This window comes from Jaculus jaculus, chromosome 18 (assembly GCF_020740685.1).
Source record: "Jaculus jaculus isolate mJacJac1 chromosome 18, mJacJac1.mat.Y.cur, whole genome shotgun sequence".
Classification (NCBI taxonomy): domain Eukaryota; kingdom Metazoa; phylum Chordata; class Mammalia; order Rodentia; family Dipodidae; genus Jaculus; species Jaculus jaculus.
In genome coordinates, this window is record NC_059119.1 from 49,608,492 (window position 1) to 49,629,339 (window position 20,848).

The following is a 20,848-nucleotide window of genomic DNA, read 5'->3' on the forward strand; positions in this document are numbered from 1 at the left end:
TTCCATTCCCCAGTACCCACATTAAAGCCAGATGCCCAAAGTGGTGCGGGCACCTGGAGTTCATGTGTGCAGTTGGAGGCCATGGTGTGCCCGTCTCTTTCTGTCTGTCTGTCTCCTCTCTCTCTGCTCACAAATAAATAAATAAATAAATAAAATATTTTAAAAGAATTATAGGGGCTGGAGAGATGGCTTAGCGGATAAGCGCTTGCCTGTGAAGCCTAAGGACTCCAGTTCGAGGCTCGGTTCCCCAAGTCCCACGTTAGCCAGATGCACAAGGGGGCGCACGCATCTGGAGTTCGTTTGCAGAGGCTGGAAGCCCTGGCACGCCCATTCTCTCTCTCTCTCTCTATCTGTCTTTCTCTCTGTGTCTGTCGCTCTCAAATAAATAAATAAATAATTAAAAATTATTAAAAAAAAGAATTATAATATCTTTTCCCAAAAGTAGGTTATTTTGCTTTCTTATTCTCCAAGTGAAATCTTTGAAATGGGTAGTAGAGGTATGGACGCACTGAGAAAACCAGGTGATTTCCAGTGCACAGATGTTTGTAACAGTCCTAACCTGGACTCAGTTGGCTGGACCAGAGAACAGGAGGCCAGTGATGCCTCTGGGGCCCTTCAGTAGCATAACATTGCTAATGATGGGGGCGGGGCGGGACCTAAGACTGGAGGGTGCCTGACCGGGTGCCATGTTGTTTCTTTGACGTGCAAGTGTGCCATACACACAGAGACTAAGGCAGATGGAAGGTGTGAGGCAGCCCGATGCCATGTGGGCATGAGAGGAAGAAGCAGTAGTAAAGAAACAGCAGAAGAACTGTACGTGAGCCATTGGAGCATGGGCAGTGATGTCCCTTCCACAAAGGCGACCACCAGAGGTATTCAGGAACCTCAGCTTGTCCTATGACAGTGTTATATTTTATGACAATCTGACTCAGTAAGGATAGGCTGTGCCTTGAAAGAGCACCTTACCCACACACCTACAACATATCTTTTCCTTGAAACCTGAAAATGCCTAAGAAACCCCAAAATGAGACCTGAAACTTGGCCGGTATACTGGGAGGCTTTCAAATGCAATACTACTTAATCAGGACCAAAGAGTTTCCGGAGGAGAAAGGTTAAAATGCCAAAGAACACCATGTGAAATAAAATTAACTAAAGCCTAAGCTGAATCTCTGAAAATCTCAACATATTAAGAGACAAAATCTCAACATTTTACTGCCTGAAGGGTAACATAACTGAAATTCCAAAGATTCACGTGCCAGTCACTTCCATTTATCTTGGGCCATCCAGAATTTAGTAACAAAATCTTATGTGGACACGGATCCTCTCTTCAAAGTAAATGAATGCAGACACATCTCGAGGCATGGGCTTTTATTAGGAAAGCCGTGGCTGTCCTAATCTGTTTACAGTTAGGGCAGTTACTAAATAAAAGAATAATAATAAAAGAAAGTGATTCTAAAATTATCCTGCAAACCAGATGTGGAGGCCAAAGATTCAATCACACCAATATGTGAAGGAAAACTTAAATATATAAAACACAATTCACCTTATTTTAAATGCAAAACTTTAAAAAAAAAAATCTAACAAGATCAACATCCCTAAGAAGTATTCCACTACTTATAGGTTAGTTATTCTAGTGACGGACCACACATCCAAGGAAGATTCTATCTCTCTCTATCTCTATCTCTCTCTATCTCTGTAGGGAGATGCTTTATTTGAACTAACTGGTTTATAGGCTCATGAACAGCAAAACGACTGCATTAACAAAAAGCCCACCCCAGCATGGGCAGCAATTCCCCAAACCACGTCGTTGGATCTCTCTGAGCAACCTGCAGGCTGTACACAACTCAGAGTCTCTTCTCCCCAGTAACTGCTTACTGCGCCCGCAGCCTCTGGGACGGACCTTGTAGATGGTGTGACTTTCTGCGCTTCCTAAATCTCACCAGCTCCAGTGACCTGTAAGTTTCATTATCTTCTTCTGTCTTATAAGCCTCCCTTGTCCCTCCCTTCCTCTCTCTAGGAGGGAATGTTTCAATTTGGGGGAGGAAATAATAACACATTATATTGTCTTTGTGACAGTTGCTCTTCCCTCCCTCCCTTCCTTCCTCCCCTCCCCCCACTCTTCTTTCTCCTTGTACCAACAATCAACAATGCTACACTGAATATCTGTGTGCATTCAGGAATACCCCCCCAAGAAAAAAAAATAGAATTGCTTGTTGAAGAATATGTGTGTTTGGGGGCTGGAGAGATGGCTTAGCAGTCAAGGCGTTTGCCTGAAAAGCCAAAGGACCTCGGTTCGATTCTCCAGGACCCACGTAAGCAAGATGCATAAGGGGGCATATGCATCTGGAGTTCGTTTGCAGTGGCTGGAGGCCCTGGCTGTGTCCATTCTCTCTCTCTCTTTCTCAAATAAATAAAAATAAAGTTAAAAAAATGTGCATTTTAAATGTTTAGCTACTCACAGATAGTTAGATTCCTTTCAAATTGTGATACCAAGAAATGATTTCAACCACTAATAAGCTAACTGTTTTCACAACCCTGAAAAAAACTTTCTGTAAAACAAGACTTCTCCAAGGCTATCTAACTAAACCACGAAGTTCACAACCTGGTGACCCATATAAGCAGTGCTGGCTCAGAAGCCACCCAAGGGTGTCGTAGCTGGAAGGAGCTCTTTTTCCCAGCCCTATGATGTTTCCTTCCACGTGCTACGATCTCCAGCCTTTGAACACTGCTGACCTCTCTCCCCACCCTCTCCCTTCCTCCGACATGGCCCAGCACCTTCCTGTCTGTGGAGAAGCAGCTCTGTCAGGAAGCAAGCATCTGTACTGTGTGTCCAGGCTGTGTGACTTAGATCCTCGGGGAGGAAGCCTGGACCAGTTCAGCACCAAGCTTGGGCCTGGGTGAGCAGAGCGAATTCCAAAGGCCAACATTGGAGAGCCCACTAAGACTCTGACCAGTAAATAAAATCACACATTGAGGGCTGGAGAGATGGCTTAGCGGTTAAGCGCTTGCCTGTGAAGCCTAAGGACCCCAGTTCGAGGCTCGATTCCCCAGGACCCACGTTAGCCAGATGCACAAAGGGGCGCAAGCGTCTGGAGTTCGTTTGCAGTGGCCTGGCACGCCCATTCTCTCTCTCTCTCTTTCGCTTTCCGCCACTTTCAAATAAATAAAGAAATAAAAATAAAACAAAAAAAAAGAAAATGAGTTTATTTATAAAAAAAATAATAATAAAATAAAATCACATATTGAACTCCCATCTGGCCTGATGCTCAATGAATCAGAATTTGGCCAGGGAAATGAAGGGGAAAATTACATTATAAAAAAAAATGATAATTGTCCTAACTAAGCTGAATTGGAAACGACATAGGAAAAAAATAATAATAAGTAAAACCTGAGAGTCAGTGTTGAGAAAAGAGCCCTGTGTGTCTGCCACACACGAGGAGATAATTACCCAAGAGGGAAAGCGGTGCAGGGGGGGCGTGGGAGGCTTGGGACACGCTGCCTTCTTGGCCGAGTCACGGGCTTCTTGGTCATCTAGACACGGAGGTTCCAGGGAGTCACAGGAAAACAGCCCCTCGTCGTGGCCCGTGTCCATCTCTACGACCTCGGCGTCGACAAGGTCGAGGTCTGTTTCCTGGGGCTTCAGCGGTCGTATCATGCTGATGGCGTTTCTGTTCGTGCCGAACGTCCTGTCGGAGGATAACTGAGGCTGGCTTAGGTGCTTTTTGGTGAGCGCCACGCTTATGCTGAAGACATTGGGGATCCTTAACTTGGGGGGCGGCAGGTGCGACGAAGGCACTGGTTGGGATCCTTTGCCAGGGAGGGAGCTGGGATGTTTTGGAGTTAGAGCCGGGGTCAAAATGGGGCTCGGGGTGTTGGCCTCACTTGATGAGGATGAGTAATCCAGTCTCTGAGACTGAAACTTTTTATTCAGTTCGTCCGAGGAGCTATCTTGCTCCTTTTTGCTTGACTCAGAATTGCCCTTCCCCAGACTATTCTGCGCTTTCCACTGAGCCTCCTGCTGCCAGGAATACAGCATCCTGGGCTCTGGCCGCCGGACGTCGAAGGTCTCTTCTTCAAACATAGAGCTGCTGTCATCGGACGCCGTGAGATACGCCTCGCTGCCCAGCCGGCCACAGCGGCCCCCCTCCTCGGACGTGTGGCTCGAGAGGGTGGACGTGCACCTGGACTTGGCTCGGCCTTTGCTCCCCTCTTCCTCGTCAGAACTCCAGTCGCTCCCCGGAGCCCCCGAGTTCTGGGACGTGCCGCCGTCCGTTGCCACGCTGGCTCTCGGCTGCCGGTTCTGCTCCGAGCCGCACGGCGCTTCGTGCGGCGTTCTCTGGCTTCTGTTGCTTTCGTGAGCTTGGCCGTCAGACTTCTCTGCGCTTGTCACTTCTGGAGAGAGACACATCACATGGGCATGGGGCTCTTAATAACGAAACCTCTACGTAGCTAGGCTGTACGGACGTATTGCTCATACTGCCTGAACCACGCTGTAGAAGCTGGGAATTTCATAGGAATAAGGTCAACTTGCATTATCATGTTAGTTTTTAAAAATATTTTCTTTTTATTTATTTATGAGAAGGAGAGAATGAGCATGCCAGAGCCTCTAGCCACTGTAAACAGACTCCAGATGCATGGGCCATCTTGTACAGCTGGCTGCTTATGTGGGACCTGGGGAACTGAACCTGGGTCTTTAGGCTTTGTAAGCAAGTGCCTTAACTGCTAAGCCAACTCTTCAGCCCTCTCTGTTAGCTTTATGTCTTTTAAAGCACAAGTTTGAAAGAACCCCTACATTTCAATATCACTGTATCAAAATTAAAGTGCTTTTATTATTATTATTATTATTATTATTATTATTATTATTGTTAGTTTATCAGAAAGGAGACTGGGAGAGAGAGAGAGAATTTGCACACCAGGGCCTCCAGCCACTAAAATCAAACCCTTACACGGGACCTGGAGAATCAAACATAGGTTCTTAGGCTTTGCAGGCTAAGCCATCACTGTAGCCCTAAGGTATTTTTTTTTTTACAAACAAATATATTAGGGAACAAAACTGACAGTAGTCCAAAAAGAGATAATAAAAGAAACCAAGTGTGAAATAAGGCATCTTTCACCACCAAAGAAAGCAGATACCACAAAATGAACACCATTAATTCCGTTTTAAAAACAAAGACTTTATCTCTCTATCTCTCAAAGTTTGTTTGTTTGTTTTTTAAAGGAAAAGGGTTGGGAAGATGGCTCAGCAATTGTTTGCTTACAAACCCTGCTGGCTTGGGTTCAATTCTCCAGTACCTACATAAGCCAGATGCATAATGTGGCACATGTGTCTGGAGTTCATTTGCAGTAGCAGGAGGCTGTGGTATACCCATTCTCTCATTCTTTCTCTCAAATAAAAAAAAAAATTAAAAAGTAAACACAGAGGCTGGAGAGACGGTTTAGTGGTTAATAGGCTTGCTTGTGAACTCTAAAGACCCAGGTTCGACGTAAGCCAGATGCACAAGGTAGCACATGCATCTGGAGTTCATTTGCAGTGGCTGGAGGCCCTGGCATGCTCATTCTGTCTTTCTTTCTCTCCCTCTTTCTCTGTTTCTCACCCTTTCTCAAATAAATAAATAAAATGTATTTTTTAAAAATGTAAGAACAGGGCTGGAGAGATGGCTTCGCGGTTAAGCGCTTGCCTGTGAAGCCTACGGACCCTGGTTCAAGGCTCGATTCCCCAGGACCTTTGTTAGCCAGATTCACAAGGTGGCGCACATATCTGGAGTTGGTTTGCAGTGGCTAGAGGCCCTGGTGCACCCATTCTCTCTCTCACTCTCTCTGCCTCTTTCTCTCTGTCTGTTGCTCTCAAATAAATAAAAAATAAATAAAAATAAATTTAGAAAAAGTAAACACAAAGAAAATGACAATCCTTTTGCCACTAGCTTTCAAAATTACCATAATGCAAGTCTGACCATAATAAACATGAAGCTGTAGTGTAAGAATCATACTTTTAAACGTATTTATTTATTTATTTATGTTTATTTATTTATTTATTTGAAAGTGACAGACAGAGAAAGAGGCAGAGAGAGAGAGAGAGAATGGGCACGCCAGGGCCTCCAGCCACTGCAAACAAACTCCAGACACATGTGCCCCCTTGTGCATCTGGCTAACGTGGGTCCTGGGGAATCGAGCCTCGAACCGGGGTCCTTAGGCTTCACAGGCAAGCGCTTAACTGCTAAGCCATCTCTCCAGCCCTATTTATTTATTTATTAGAGACACACAGAATGGGCACACCAGGGCCTCCAGTCACTGCAAACAATCTCCAGATGCATACACCACCTTGTGCATCTGGCTTATATGGGACCTAGAGAATCAAACCTTGGTCCTTAGGCTTTGCAGGCAAGTGCCTTAACTGCTAAGCCATCTCTCAAGCCCAAGAATCATACTTTGTACCTAACGAGAAATAAGCAGAAGCCTGAACATGACACATGGACAGAACAAAAGCTTTCTTTGTTCTACTTTTGCTCACTCAAAACTACAAAGTAGGCTGGAGAGATGGCTTAACGGTTAAGTCCTTGCCTGTGAAGCCTAAGGACCCCGGTTCGAGGCTCCATTCCCCAGGACCCACGTTAGCCAGATGCACAAGGGGACACACGTGTCTGGAGTTCGTTTGCAGTGGCTGGAGGCCCTGGCGTGCCCATTCTCTCTCTCTCTATCTGCCTCTTTCTCTCTCTGTCTGTCACTCTCAAATAAATAAATAAAAATAAACAAAAAAAAATTATAAAAAAAAAACCTACAAAGTGTATTTCTGTTTTTCAAAGTAGGGTCTAGCTCCGGCTGACCTGGAATTCACTATGTAGTCTCAGGCTGGCCTCAAACTCATGGCGATCCTCCTACCTCTGCCTCCCGAGTGCTGCAAAGTATATTTTTATAACTCTTTAAAAATGCCTTTAGAAGTGGGCATTTGTTTAAATTAGAATATAGCAATAGATTCATAAACAGTGAATGAAAATTTTAGATTGAAGAGTAGAAAAGGAACTCTGGAAACACGACTGTGGTCTACGGCCATACCACCCTGAACGCGCCCGATCTCGTAACCGGTCACTTGTTAAACGTGCCGGTGAGCCGAGCTTTGACACAGGCGACCTCAGTGGCACTCAGCTGGCTGTGAGGCAGTGGGAAGGAGATGAAAAGGGCTTCATGAAGCCGGGCGTGGTGGCGCACGCCTTTAATCCCAGCACTCGGGAGGCAGAGGTAGGAGGACTGCCATGAGTTTGAGGCCACCCTGAGATGACAGAGTTAATTCCAGGTCAGCCTGGACCAGAGTGAGACCCTACCTTGAAAAACCAAAAAAAAAAAAAGGACTTCATGAAATAGCAGGAAAAAAAAATGCAAGTAAGTACCAAGGCAGGCTGGACCAACACTACGTAGTTTTCAGGATGAAAGCACAGAGACGGCTTTTATGGCTTTGATTTTCCCTCCTACGGAATGTAGGCAAACTTCAAACCTTCGGGGAAAGTCAACAGGAGTCTGCACTGGCGAGGTCAAAGCCAAGGGCGGTGAGACACAGCAGAGCTGGGGAACTGCAGGAGCATGGGTCCCCCCTCAGGACCAGGGTTTAGTCAACCAGCATGTCGATAAGACAATTGGCCTGTTTGAGGCCTCAGAGGGAAAAATCAAATCAGGTATTATTCTTTAATAATCATTGCTTCAGGGCTGGAGAGATGGCTTAGCGGTTAAGCGCTTGCCCGTGAAGCCTAAGGACCCCGGTTCGAGGCTCGGTTCCCCAGGTCCCGCGTTAGCCAGATGCACAAGGGGGCGCACGCGTCTGGAGTTTGTTTGCAGAGGCTGGAAGCCCTGGCGCGCCCATTCTCTCTCTCTCTCTGTCTTTCTCTCTGTGTCTGTCGCTCTCAAATAAATAAATAAATAAAAATTAAAAAAAAATAAATAATCATTTCTTCATGATTTTGGTAGGCCGGAATTCACTGCATGCTAAATATTAGGTAGTTTTTATATTACCTATAAAAACAAATGCCAGGGCTGGAGGGACGGCTTAGTGGTTAAGGCGTTTGCCTACAAAGCCAAAGGACCCAGGTTCCATTCCCTAGGACCCATGTTAGCCAGATACACAGTGGGGGGGCGCACGCGTCTGGAGCTCGTTTGCAGTGGCTGGAGGCCCTGGTGCACCCATTCTTTCTCCCTCTGTCTCTCTCTCTCTGCCTCTGTCAAATAAATAAATAAACAAAAAATATTTTAAAAAAACAACAAATACCAGTGCACAGTTCTAATCTGAAACTGTGTTAGAGTATGCACCTTGAAGGTAGGTTATGAACTTAGAATGTTTAAATATCACTTCCACATGTTGTGGGAAAAAGGTATTCAGATGGGAAAGTCAGTTTCTCCTCTGTCCCATGGGCACTCTCAGAAGACACAAAATAACCGGCTATACAAAGTTCAGTACTGTGTTGATCTTTAAAGTCTCATAAAGCATCAGGCTGTTGGGGGAAACAAGGCTACATTCAGATTAACCTTTGTGAGTAATTTCCTTCTTTAAGAAACACCAGGGTGTGGTGGCGCACGCCTTTAATCCGAGCACTCAGGAGGCAGAGGTAGGAGGATCGCTGAGAGTTCGAGGCCAGCCTGAGACTCCATAGTGAATTCCAGGTCAGCCTGGACCAGAGTGAGACCCTACCTCAAAAAACCAAAACAGAAAAACTAAACAAACAAACAAAACCACCAAAGAAAATTGCTACACTCCACAGATACCATAAAGAAAACTGCTACAGTCCAGAAATACCTTCCGTGCGTTTTCCTTCAGCGAACTCGGGGTCTTTGCTCGCTTCCTCGGGTTTCACTGCATGAGTGGGGCTCTTTGCTCGGGACGAAAAGCACCCGAACGTCAAGCTGCTCAGGCGCTGACCTTCCAAAAGCTTTGGAACTGAGACGGTGGACGCCTTCTTTCCTGGAACTTCTGCAGAGACGGCAGGTGCCTTCTTCCCTTGTTCTGGAAGTCATCCGTCAGAATTGAGTTTAATATTTTTTGAGCACAATTTTTGTAACACCTTGTTAAACACAGAACTAAAGCATGTGAATAAATCACTTTTCAGGCTAAAGAAAGACTGGAGTTTATCCTTACTTCTATATAACCTAAGAACCCTAATGCTGAGCATCACAGTTCTCCACTTAAAATCTGCAAAAAAAAAAAAAAAAAAAAAAAATATATATATATATATATATATATATATATATATATGTGGCTCTGGCTATCTTTCGTGATTACTCTCCACTTTATTGTCTCTTCTGAACTCAGAGCTTGTCATTTCTAGCTAGACAGCTAGATCGCTGTGAGTTTGAGGCCAACCTGAGACTACATAGTGAATTCCAGGTCAGTCTGGGTTACAGCAAGACCCTACCTCGGAAAACCAAAAATAAATAAGTAACTATAAAATAAAATACTACATAATATCCAGTAAAGATATTAAATTGATTCTCAGTCTAAGCCTAGTTTCCAAGGATTGATATCTCTTAGCCTATAAAACCCAAGAGGCATGTCAATGAAGGCTAGAATTGCAAACCAAGGAAACCATTTGAAAGTAGGCTCAATTACATCCAATCTATTTCAATAAGCGTGAATGTCACAAAAGACCTGAAAGCTTATTTCTAAATATGGAGCTGCTGATCAACTACGGGAGCATCTGCTTTCATCGCAAAAGTGAACAAAGTAACAGCAAGCCGCATCAGCACATGGTGAACGTGAGGACCCAGCCCGTGTGCTGGCTCATGCCTGGAATCCCAGCACTCAGGACGTTGGGACAAGAGGACTGTCATGTGTTCAGGGCCAGCCTAGGCTACAGAGTGAGACTCTGTCTAAAAAAAAAAAAATGTCCTGAGCTTGGGCTGGAGAGATGGCTTAGCAGTTAAGGCATTTGCCTGAAAAGCCAAAGGATCCAGGTTCAATTCCCCAGGACCCACATAAGCCAGATGCACAAGGGGGCGCATGCGTCTGGAGTTTGTTTGCAGTGGCTGAAGGCCCTGGTGAGCTCTCTCTCTCTCAAATAAGTAAATTTTAAAAAATGTCCTGTAGCTAGCATAGGCCCTTTAACAAGAGTTCTCTATATTCTTATAGGTAACTAAGACAGCACTGTCTTAATCACAATTTTACTAATGCAGAAAATGCTCTGGAGATACAGCAGTGATTTTAAGTAGGAGGGCATTAAAGTGGACTTTAATATCCATGTTCTTTTAACCATACTGCTGCTTTTTTTTTTTTTCAATGCATTTTGTGAGACTTTGGAGTTTTATGGGAAATGCCTGAGAGAACAAAAAAAAAAAAAAAAAAAGAGTATGCCTCAGTCTACAGAATTTTGGATCCAATCCTATTTTTCCTCATAATACCTATCTAGAATCTGCAGACAATCTTTTTCTTTCTTTTTTTTTTTAATTTTTATTTATTTGAGAGCAACAGACAGAGGGAGAAAGAGGAAGAGAGAGGAAGAGAGAGAATGGGCACGCCAGGGCTTCCAGCCACTGCAAACAAACTCCAGACGCCTGCACCCCTTTGTGCATCTGGCTAACGTGGGTCCTGGGGAATCGAGCCTCGAACCAAGGTCCTTAGGCTTCACAGGCAAGTGTTTAACCGCTAAGCCATCTCTCCAGCCCAACAGACAATCTTTTTCTTAAAGGGTTCTGCTGCTAAGTGTAGGTCTGACAGCATCTACGTGAGTATCGAGGGAGCACCTGTCATCTATACAAATGGCAAAGCCCAAGCTGAAAACAGCAGAACTGATTTTATTTGTTGAAGTAGATAGAGTGAAAATTAACTATCAAAATTAGCAATGCCCTCCTCAGGTTATTCGCTAATGTCTAGCTGTACTATCCAACATGGTCGCCTCCTGCATGGGGTAGAGCTGCTTTAAATTTAGGTCAACTGTATCATTTAAAATCCAGTTCGTCTATTGCACCGGTTATTTCAAGTGCTCTTGCTAATAGCCATCAGACTGGACAGTTCAAGTACGAAACATGTCTCTCAATGCAGAAGGTATGAAAATGTATAAAGGATTCTGGAGGAAAATGTCTTTGTGTGTGTGGGTTTGTGGTACTGGGGATTAAGAAGAGGATTTCACAGATGGCAGGCAAGCACTCCCAGAACCCCTGCCTTTTTGAATTAAACCCCTGCTAATATTCTGCAGTTATCAGGGGATTATCAGTGGATACTCTCATTTTGCAAGACTCCCCCCACCCCCTTATCTGGAAGATAGAGTCCTGTGGAAGGCTAAGAATACTGGTGACTCTTGAGAGAACCGAGTGGTGACATTGGCATACAGCCAAGAGCCAGCGGAGTCATCTGAGAAGCGCCCCACGACCACCTTCAAAGAGCACCAAGTTCAGCCAGGCGTGGTGGCGCACGCCTTTAATCCCAGCACTCGGGAGGCAGAGGTAGGAGGATCGCCGTGAGTTCGAGGCCACCCTGAGACTCCATAGTGAATTCCAGGTCAGCCTGGGCTAGAGTGAGACAACTACCTCGAAAAACCAAAAAAAGAGCACCAAGTTCAGCGACATGTTCAGAACGTGTGAAGGCTCCTGGCCTTCTCAGTTCAGCTCCAGCGGTCCCATGTTCCCGCCTCCCTGGTTCCTCCTAAAAAGGTCTATTCTCTTTCTAAAGCCAAAGTTCAAGTTTCCGGGGACTTTTGAAACGCATATCTCTAATATAAACATTTCTTCTATTTGGCTTCGTCAGACTGTCTTAGATTTTTTTAAGACAAGAGAGGAAATTAACACTACACTGCTTGAAAGAACCAAATGGCACAAGCATTTTAGAGAGCGGTGCTGACTTGCTGACTGCCGTGACCTCTGACCTCCTGGACTAGCATCAATATACAGTATTTTCAGCAAGTTAGATTCTGTGAGACTTAGTATGCTAATTCTGAAAACAGAAAAAAAAAAAAACAAACAGAAGGCCTTTTAGAAAAGAGAGACAAAATTAATATCTGGTCATACTCTTCTGATCTATGTAGTGATCACTTTGGTAAACTAATACATCTCTTTTTGTCTTTCACTCCAAGGTCCAACATTCCTTTCAGTACAAGGGCTCTGGTTTGCTTAGAAATTCTCTGTCATTTACTGACAATAGCTTCTCATATGATATTCATAATCAGGTCTTTAAAACACACACACACACAAAAAAAAAAAAACAATAACAAGCTCTTAGCTCGTGTAAATACTTGTACCTTGTACTTTTGACTGCATTGTTCTTAGCTCTTCAGTTTGGTTTTGGTTGATTAAACGAAGATTCTGATTTTCTAATTCCAGCTGAAAGAGCACAGTGATATTCTTTAATATCGAGAGAGCACTTCCAAAAAGTATTCAAATTTAGGACACTTAGAAAGTGTTAATTGCTCTATTTGAAAGTAAAATAAAAAGAAAATAACATGCAAATCGACAAGTTCATTAGCATAGGTAATCAACCTAGACAACCATGACACCAACATCTATTTTTCCAGAATTAAGAGTTTTAAATCCCCTATGCTTTTTCCACTATAAAATTATCTTAAACCAAACTATTTCAGCATTTGCTCTGTGCTTCTCTGATACCAAACTTATCAATTTTATGTAATATACATCTCAATAATTATTTGACATTAACTGATTAGAATTTGGTTATTTACAATGATCACCAGGAGTCTATCAATGTTTTTAACTTGAAAGATACAATGTACATTAATATGAAAATTATCTCAAATTTACCAAAATAAAAAACATGCCATGATCAATTGATCAGAATTTCTTTTTCAGTCAGAACAACCCTATTTGCTATAATGGTTTATATTGATTGTCAACTTGACAGGCTCTAGAATCACTTGGGAAACAGGTCTCTGGATGTATGTGCCTGTGGATTATCTATGTGGGGTTCACTGAGGTCAGGAAGAAGGGAGAGAGAAAATGCTGCAATATGACTGGTTTCATAGGGATCCTGCTGCCACGCCTCCCTTGCCATGGTGGGCTTGCAAGCCAGATGAGCCCCTCCCTCCTTTAACCTGAGTTTTGTTAGGTGTTGTACCCCAGTAATGTTTACTGATGACCTGCTTGAAAAGAAGTATATGATAAAGAAAACGGAGAACGGAGCAGTAGATACCTCGTTTAACTTAACTGTTACCCACTCTTTGATCCTGGCTGCTTTTTCTTCTATTATCTTAGCTTCTCGTATCCTTACTTGTTTCTGAAATAACATTAGCACTTGGTTAGTGGTTAGTTAAAACATAAACTCAGTAGTCTGCAACTGTGACATCATAAATATAAAAAGTAATTCCACTTAAAGCCGATTTCCAAGCAACACTTCCTCTTTAAAAAAAAAAATATATATATATATATATATATATATGTTTATTTATTTCTTTATTTGATACAGAGAAAGAGGCAGTGAGAGAGAGAGAGAGAGAGGGAGAGAATGGGTGTGCCAGGGCCTTCAGCCACTTTAAACGAACTCCAGATGCATGCGCCACATGGTGCACCTGGCTTACATGGGTCCTGGAGAATCGAACTAGGATCCTTCGGTTTTGCAGGCAAATGCCTTAACCGCTAAGCCATCTCTCCAGCTCCACTTCCTCTTTTTTTTTTAACCAAACATATTAAAAATAATTGTCAGGCATGGTGTTTCATGTATGTTTAAAAATATTGAGGCAGGAGGATTATAGGTTCAAAGTCAGCCTGAGCCATCTCTCCAGCCCAAGAAAAAGAGGGGTTGAAGTGATACCTCGGTTGCCTTGCAAGCATGAGGACCTGAGTTGATCCGCAGTACCTGTATAAAAATGCCAGATGTGGTGGCAAATGCTTGTATTCTTACAACTGGGGAGGTGGAGACAGGAAGACCCCTAGAAACCCTGACCAGCCAGTCTAGCATAATTGGTTAGCTCCAAGCCAATGAAAGTCCCTGTGTCAAATAAATAAATACACAAATAAAGGTGGACGATTTTCCTAAGGATAACACACACACACACACACACACACACACACACACGTTCATGCATTAAAAAAGAGAAACTGTTCAGCAGATATACTAAATAATAAAAGCATGTACAAGCATTGCTAATTTTTTGTGGTGGCGCACGCCTTTAATCCCAGCACTTGGGAGTCAGAGGTAGGAGGATCGCCATGAGTTCGAGACCATTCTGAGACTACATAGTGAATTCCAGGTCAGCCTGAGCTAGAGTGAGACCCTACCTCGAAACCCTCCAAAAAAAAAAAACACTATTTACTTTCTCTCAAAAAAAAAAAAAAAAAAAAAAAAAACCACTGAAATAAATCCCCTGACTATATCAACAAATAAACAGTTCTGGAATTGCAGAATTGGGTCAGCCAGGTTGGTGAAGGAGAACATAATTCTCAGGGTCATTTCCCCCTCAGTGCCAGTTCTACAGAGCCAGGAAAAACAAACATTGAGAAACTATAGCTCACACTTACTCACTTTACAAATCTGGTTATGGGGTTGGAGAGATGGCTTAGCAGTTAAGGCACTTGTCTCCAAACCCAAAGGACCAAGGTTCAATTCCCCAGGACCCACATAAGCCAGACTCATAAGGATTCCATATGCCCGGACTTCTTTACACCGGCTGGAGGGCCTGGCGTGCCCATTTGCACACTCTCTCCCTCTCTCTCAAATAAATAAATTTAAATTAAATCCAGTTATGGTCACAAAAGTACTGAGAATGTGATTTCTATGCTAATTACAAGGGGTGGGGGTCAGGGTGGTAGAAAGCTGAAAAAAACTACTGACCTAAACAAACCTGGTTCCTACAGAAATGGGGGAGGGGAAGTGCTGAAAATACTCAACAATTTAATGTATTTAACAAAACAATCTCAGAGTGGTCACGTCTAAATTATATCAAGGGTGGCAAGATGGCTCAGTGGATAAGCACATGCCACCCCAGCACGAACACCTGAATTTGGATCCCCAGAATGCAAGAAAAAGCCGGGCTTGGTATTAAGGGAGGTGGAGACGGGAGAAGCATCAGGATGTTCCTGGCCAGCCTGAAGAATGTAGGGAGAACAAGGCGAGAACGTGCCTCAAACGAGGGAGAAGGTCAGGACCGCGACTCAAAAGTGTCCTTACGTTGCCACACACGTATGTCCACACTCACACACACCACGCCACACAAGCGTGAAATCAAACAAAAAAGGGAAAATAAGTGACACTGAATGGCTAATCCTAATACCTTGTTTTGTCTTTTTTGTGATAAGGTCGTGGGCTGAAGAGAATGGCTTAGTGGCTAAGGCGTTTGCCTACATAGCCTAAGGATCCAGGTTCAATTCCACAGTATCCACATAAAGCCAGATGCGCAGGATGGTGTATGTATCTGGAGTTTGTTTGCAGTGGCTAGAGGCCCTGGTGTGCCCATTCTCTCCCTCTCTCAAATAAATAAATACAACAAATTAATATTTTAAAAAGAGAGAAGGTCTCGCTTGGTAGTATAAGCTAGCCAGGAAATAACTATGTAGCCCAAGCTGGCCTTGAATTCATAGTAATCCTCCTGCTGCAACCCTCAAGTGCTGGGATTACACGCATAAACTACCACTCCTGACTCTTCATGAAATTGTTTTTGGTAATAAACTTAAAAGTACTCTAGTCAGGGCTGGAGAGATGGCTTAGCAGTTAAGCGCTTGCCTGTGAAGCCTAAGGACCCCGGTTCGAGGCTCAGTTCCCCAGGTCCCACGTTAGCCAGATGCACAAGGGGGCGCACGCGTCTGGAGTTCGTTTGCAGAGGCTGGAAGCCCTGGCGCGCCCATTCTCTCTCTCTCCCTCTATCTGTCTTTCTCTCTGTGTCTGTCGCTCTCAAATAAATAAATAAATAAATAAATAAATAAATAAATAAATTTTAAAAAAAAGTACTCTAGTCGATCTCAACAAAGTGGTTTAAAACTAAATATTTCTAAACAAATGGAAGATTGGTGTCAAACAGATATTTATAATGCCCCACAAACCTTAACAATTTCAAGCAAAGACTAGTTGCAAACTGTTTTGCTTGTTTGTGACAGTCTTGTTACGTGATTTAGGCTGGCCACAAGCACGTGATCCTCTTGCTTCAGCCTCCTGAGCAAGAGGATTATGGGCAAGCACCACCACACCACACGTTGGCAAATATTATACAGAAATACGTATCTATTGTTGGCTAAGTATTCCCGATGAACAATAAGTACACTTAAACTCTAAAGTTTGAGTATTAAGGAGCACTGACATCTCTAAGTATCTAGCACCTTAAAAGGTACTAGATTTAGCCTGGAGTCACCCATGACTTCAAGTGAACTCCATTTCATTAGTACTTTTCACCAACACACGTGACACAATCCCATGAATGGAATAAGTTTACTCAGACAAATTTACAAGCTTAAACTGTCCCTTTAGTTTTCAGGACTAGGTACAAATGACTGGGCACATTCTGAAGGCTCTGATGATTAAATTTTTCCTAACCTGCTCTTCAAGTTGCAGCTCCAAGTTCTGGATGATGTCATCTTTTTCCTGTAGTTGAGACTCCAGATCTTGACACTTTTTATACAGCCTTGTCTCTGATTCACTAGTTTGAATATTGGCTGCCTTTAATTTTTCTTCCATAACTTGCACCTAAATTCAGAGGACAAAATATTAACATTATGTCCATACTTAATTTATCATAATATTAAATGTGCAATTATCTTTAACATTACATAGGTTCTTAAGAGATAATGAGTGGATTAAACAATAAAGTATTGTGTCTTTAATAATTATAAAGTCTGGGGCTGGAGAGATGGCTTAGCAGTTAAGGCGATTGCCTGTAAAGCCAAAGGACCCAGATTCAATTTCCCCAAGACCCACGTAAGCCAGATGCACAAGGTGGCACATGCATCTGGAGTTCGTATGCAGCGGCTGGAGGCCCTGACATGCCTATTCTCTCTCCCTTTCTCTCTCTCTGGTTCTTTCTCTCAAATAAATAATTAAAAATAAAAATAAAGGGCTGGAGAGATGGTTTAGCGGTTAAGCACTTAAGGCCTGTGAAGCCTAAAGACCCCGGTTCGAGGCTCAATTCCCCAGGACCCACATTAGCCAGATACAAAAGGGGACACACGTGTCTGGAGTTTGTTTGCAGTGGCTGGAGGCCCCAGCACGCCCATTCTCTCTCTCTCACTTTCTCCCTCTTTCTCTCTGTGTCTGTTGTTCTCAAATAAATAAATAAAAATAAACAAAAAAAATTTTAAAAATAAAGTCTGAAGAACTATGCTGTTTGAGGAAAAGCACTTAAAGGTACATTAAGTATTGTAAGAATATAATAATGATATGCTATAAGGTAATGTACATGTTGCTACAACACTGAAGCAGAAAGTTTCTAGCTCCCATTTTACATACCTAGACAAGGCAGGGATATAAAGCAAACAAGATAAATGGTGAAGTGAGACTCAAATCAGATGATTCATATAGTTGTACTTTTTAAAAGATTTTGTTGTTTTTAAAAGTAAATGCTTGTTTAAAATGAACTGTTACTTTTCCAAGATACAGAATTGGATCCCAATAAAACAACTTACTAAAATAAGACACAATGTTTAATAAGGCAAAATTCACAGGTTACATAAGGTTAATATAAGAATATATTTTTTTAATGTCCTTGAGGGAGGGGAACGAAAGTTCTAGAACTAAAATACCATAAACACTCTTTTTAGATCATTTGCCAGCATAATACAATATGTAACTTTGATGGAATAAGCTATATCTTTTCCAGAGAACAAACTTAGTTATAGAATCATATTTCAGAATTACATTTTTACCATTTTTAATTATTCATGTATCTGTATAGATAGTACCAATTCTAAGACTGAAAATACAGATTAAGAAATTGGATCACAAATAATTTGACCAAAGTAAAAGTAATATATATTTCCAGCATCCTTTGTTGCTACTTTTGAAGTCCTCAACATTAGAAAATTAAAATATTGGTTATTTTAGAAGTTTTACCCATGTTTTTGTTTTTCATGAATACAATATGTGCTCAGAACGTAACACACCTTAACCCGTCTCAACATGACTTGTACAGTGACTGTTTAGGTTAACACTGTCTCAAAAATCAGTATGGACCATTTAAAACAGTAAAAAGTGCTTTTACATAAACATCAGTTATATTATAGACAGAATTAATCATTATGTTTTTCAATACTAGTTCTTTCTCCTAGCTGGAATTGTGAATGAGATAGTTTTACCCCATTTATTTTCAGCCAAAAGAACAAAGTAAGTTCCTGTGGATGTATATGGGTTTCCTCCATGGTTTTCTGGTATAGCAGTTATGCAAACAATCTTCATCTTTTTAAAAAATTTTTTTCATTTTTATTTATTTATTTGAGAGTAACAGAGAGAGAAAGAGGCAGAAAGAGAGAGAATGGGCGCGCCAGGGCCTCCAGCCACTGCAAATGAACTCCAGACACATGCGCCCCCTTGTGCATCTGGCTAACGTGGGTCCTGGGAAATGGAGCCTCGAACTGGGGTCCTTAGGCTTCACAGGCTAGTGCTTAACCACTAAGCCATCTCTCCAGCCCACAATCTTCATCTTAAGCCAGTAGGTTTTATTATTTATTCTTGTAGACTTTAGTTATGTACTGGACTGAACCCTTTCTCTTACACCAGTTGTTGAGTCTGACTAATATTAGGTAAAATTTTAGCACCACCCAAATCATGATTACCTTGTACTGACAGATTTGTTAGTGAAATTTTAAAATTTTATTTCTTAGTAAACATGTACCAAAAATATAAAGAGAATGGAGGCATCTGCACATAATGATACTGGAGCCTCTCCTTTCTTTTTTTTAAATTTTATGTTATTTTTATATTATTTATTTGAGAGAGGGACAAATAGAGAGAATGGGCACGCCAGGGCATTCAGCCACTGCAAATGAACTCCAGAAGAAAGTGCCGCCTTGTGCATCTGGTTTATATGGGTCCTGGGGAATCGAACCTGGGACCTTTGACTCCACAGGCAAGTGCCCTATCTGTTAAGCCATCCCTCTAGCCCCTCTCCTTTCAACCTGCACTATAAAGACCAGTGACGAGACATACTAGGCTTCAAAGTGATAGTATCTTCATATGATGCTATAAATAGGAAATTGGTTAGGAACTGCTGTTATCCTTTTTTTTTTAAATTTTATTTATTTATTTATTTATTTGAGAGCGACAGACACAGAGAGAAAGACAGATAGAGGGAGAGAGAGGGAATGTGCGCGCCAGGGCTTCCAGCCTCTGTAAACGAACTCCAGACGCGTGCGCCCTCTTGTGCATCTGGCTAACGTGGGACCTGGGGAACCGAGCCTCGAACCGGGGTCCTTAGGCTTCAAAGGTTAGCGCTTAACCGCTAAGCCATCTCTCCAGCCCTGCTGTTATCCTTTGATGGAAAATACACATTGTAAAGATACATGTTTTAAGAAAATATGCCTTTTCACTGATTTATTTCAAGGACCTTTGGTTCCGATGGCTTTGACCCCCTGTGTATCAGTACGAATGATTAAGGTTTCCTCCTCAGAGGCCCTACACTCATTCAACAGGCCTTGGGTAGGCAAAGGAATCTCTCAGGATCAGTCTTTCTCTTTCATGTCCAATGAAAGGGGTCACAAGGCCATCACAATCAACTCACTGAATGATACAGTTCTCCAAGTTGTGGATCTAGAGTGGAAGACTTAAAGCACTTACTTTCTGACCACAAATGACTTGGCTAACTATAAAACGATCAAGTTGTACATTTTTGGGGGAAAAAACTTAGCTTAAAAAGAAATACAGTGTGGGGCTGGAGAGATGGCTTAGCAGTTAAGCGCTTGCCTGTGAAGCCTAAGGACCCCGGTTCGAGGCTCGATTCCCCAGGACCCACGTTAGCCAGATGCACAAGGGGGCGCATGCGTCTGGAGTTCGTTTTTAGTGGCTGGAGGCCCTGGCGTGCCCATTCTCTCTCTCTCTCTCTCTCTGCCTCTTTCTCTGTCTGCCTATTGCTCTCAAGTAAATAAATAAATAAATGAACAAAAAAATTAAAAAAAAATACAGTGTGGGGCTGGAGAGATGGCTTGGCAGTTAAGCGCTTGCCTGTGAAGTCTGCAGTTCGTTTGCAGTGGCTGGAAGCCCTGGTGCACCCATTCTCTCTCTCACTCTATCTGCCTCTCTCTCTCTCTCTCTGTCACTCTCAAATAAATTAATACAAATGAACAAAAAATTAAAAAAAAAAAAGAAATACAGTGTAAAAGAGAAAGAGAAAAGAAACCTGTAGTTCAAATGACAGAATCATAAAACAATAAAAAATGAATCTAGATACATGTGATGGTTAGCCTTGCTTGTCAACGTGACTGGATTTGGGATCACCATGGAGAACACGTACTTCTAGGTATGTCTATGAAGGTGCTTCAAGAAAGGCTTCACTGAAGAAGGAAGAATTCCCTCCACTGCCCAAATGTAGGTGGCACCTTTCCATGAGCTAGAGTCCTGGATGAATAAAAGAAGAGAGAGAGAGAGAGAGAGTGGAGGACCCAAGTCGTCTCTCTCTGCTTCCCGACTGTGCCTGCAATGTGGCTTGTTCCTTCCACTCTGACTGCTGTGCCACGATGCAGTGAACCCTCAAAACCATGAGTCAAAACAAGGGCTGGAGAGATGGCTTAGAAGTTAAGGCACATGGGCTGGAGAGATGGCTTAGCGGTTAAGCGCTTGCCTGTGAAGCCTAAGGACCCTGGTTCGAGGCTCGGTTCCCCAGGTCCCACGTTAGCCAGATGCACAAGGGGGCGCACGCGTCTGGAGTTCGTTTGCAGAGGCTGGAAGCCCTGGCGCGCCCATTCTCTCTCTGTCCCTCTACCTGTCTTTCTCTCTGTGTCTGTCTCTCTCAAATAA

General features: G+C 42.8%; 1 protein-coding gene across 4 annotated transcripts in view; it reads right to left on the minus strand.

The window, feature by feature from the left end:
* Plekhh2 (pleckstrin homology, MyTH4 and FERM domain containing H2) overlaps positions 1–20,848 on the minus strand; it is a 132,008-nt gene that overhangs the window by 68,343 nt on the left and 42,817 nt on the right. For all 4 annotated transcript variants that reach the window (XM_045137439.1, XM_045137440.1, XM_045137438.1 and 1 more), the window contains exons 4-8: positions 16,442–16,591; positions 13,112–13,195; positions 12,207–12,288; positions 8,777–8,983; positions 3,449–4,392 (exon numbers count right to left, since the gene is read on the minus strand). In XM_045137439.1, the coding sequence (XP_044993374.1) occupies positions 3,449–4,392; positions 8,777–8,983; positions 12,207–12,288; positions 13,112–13,195; positions 16,442–16,591 (1,467 nt within the window). The remainder of the gene's footprint in view (positions 1–3,448; positions 4,393–8,776; positions 8,984–12,206; positions 12,289–13,111; positions 13,196–16,441; positions 16,592–20,848) is intronic.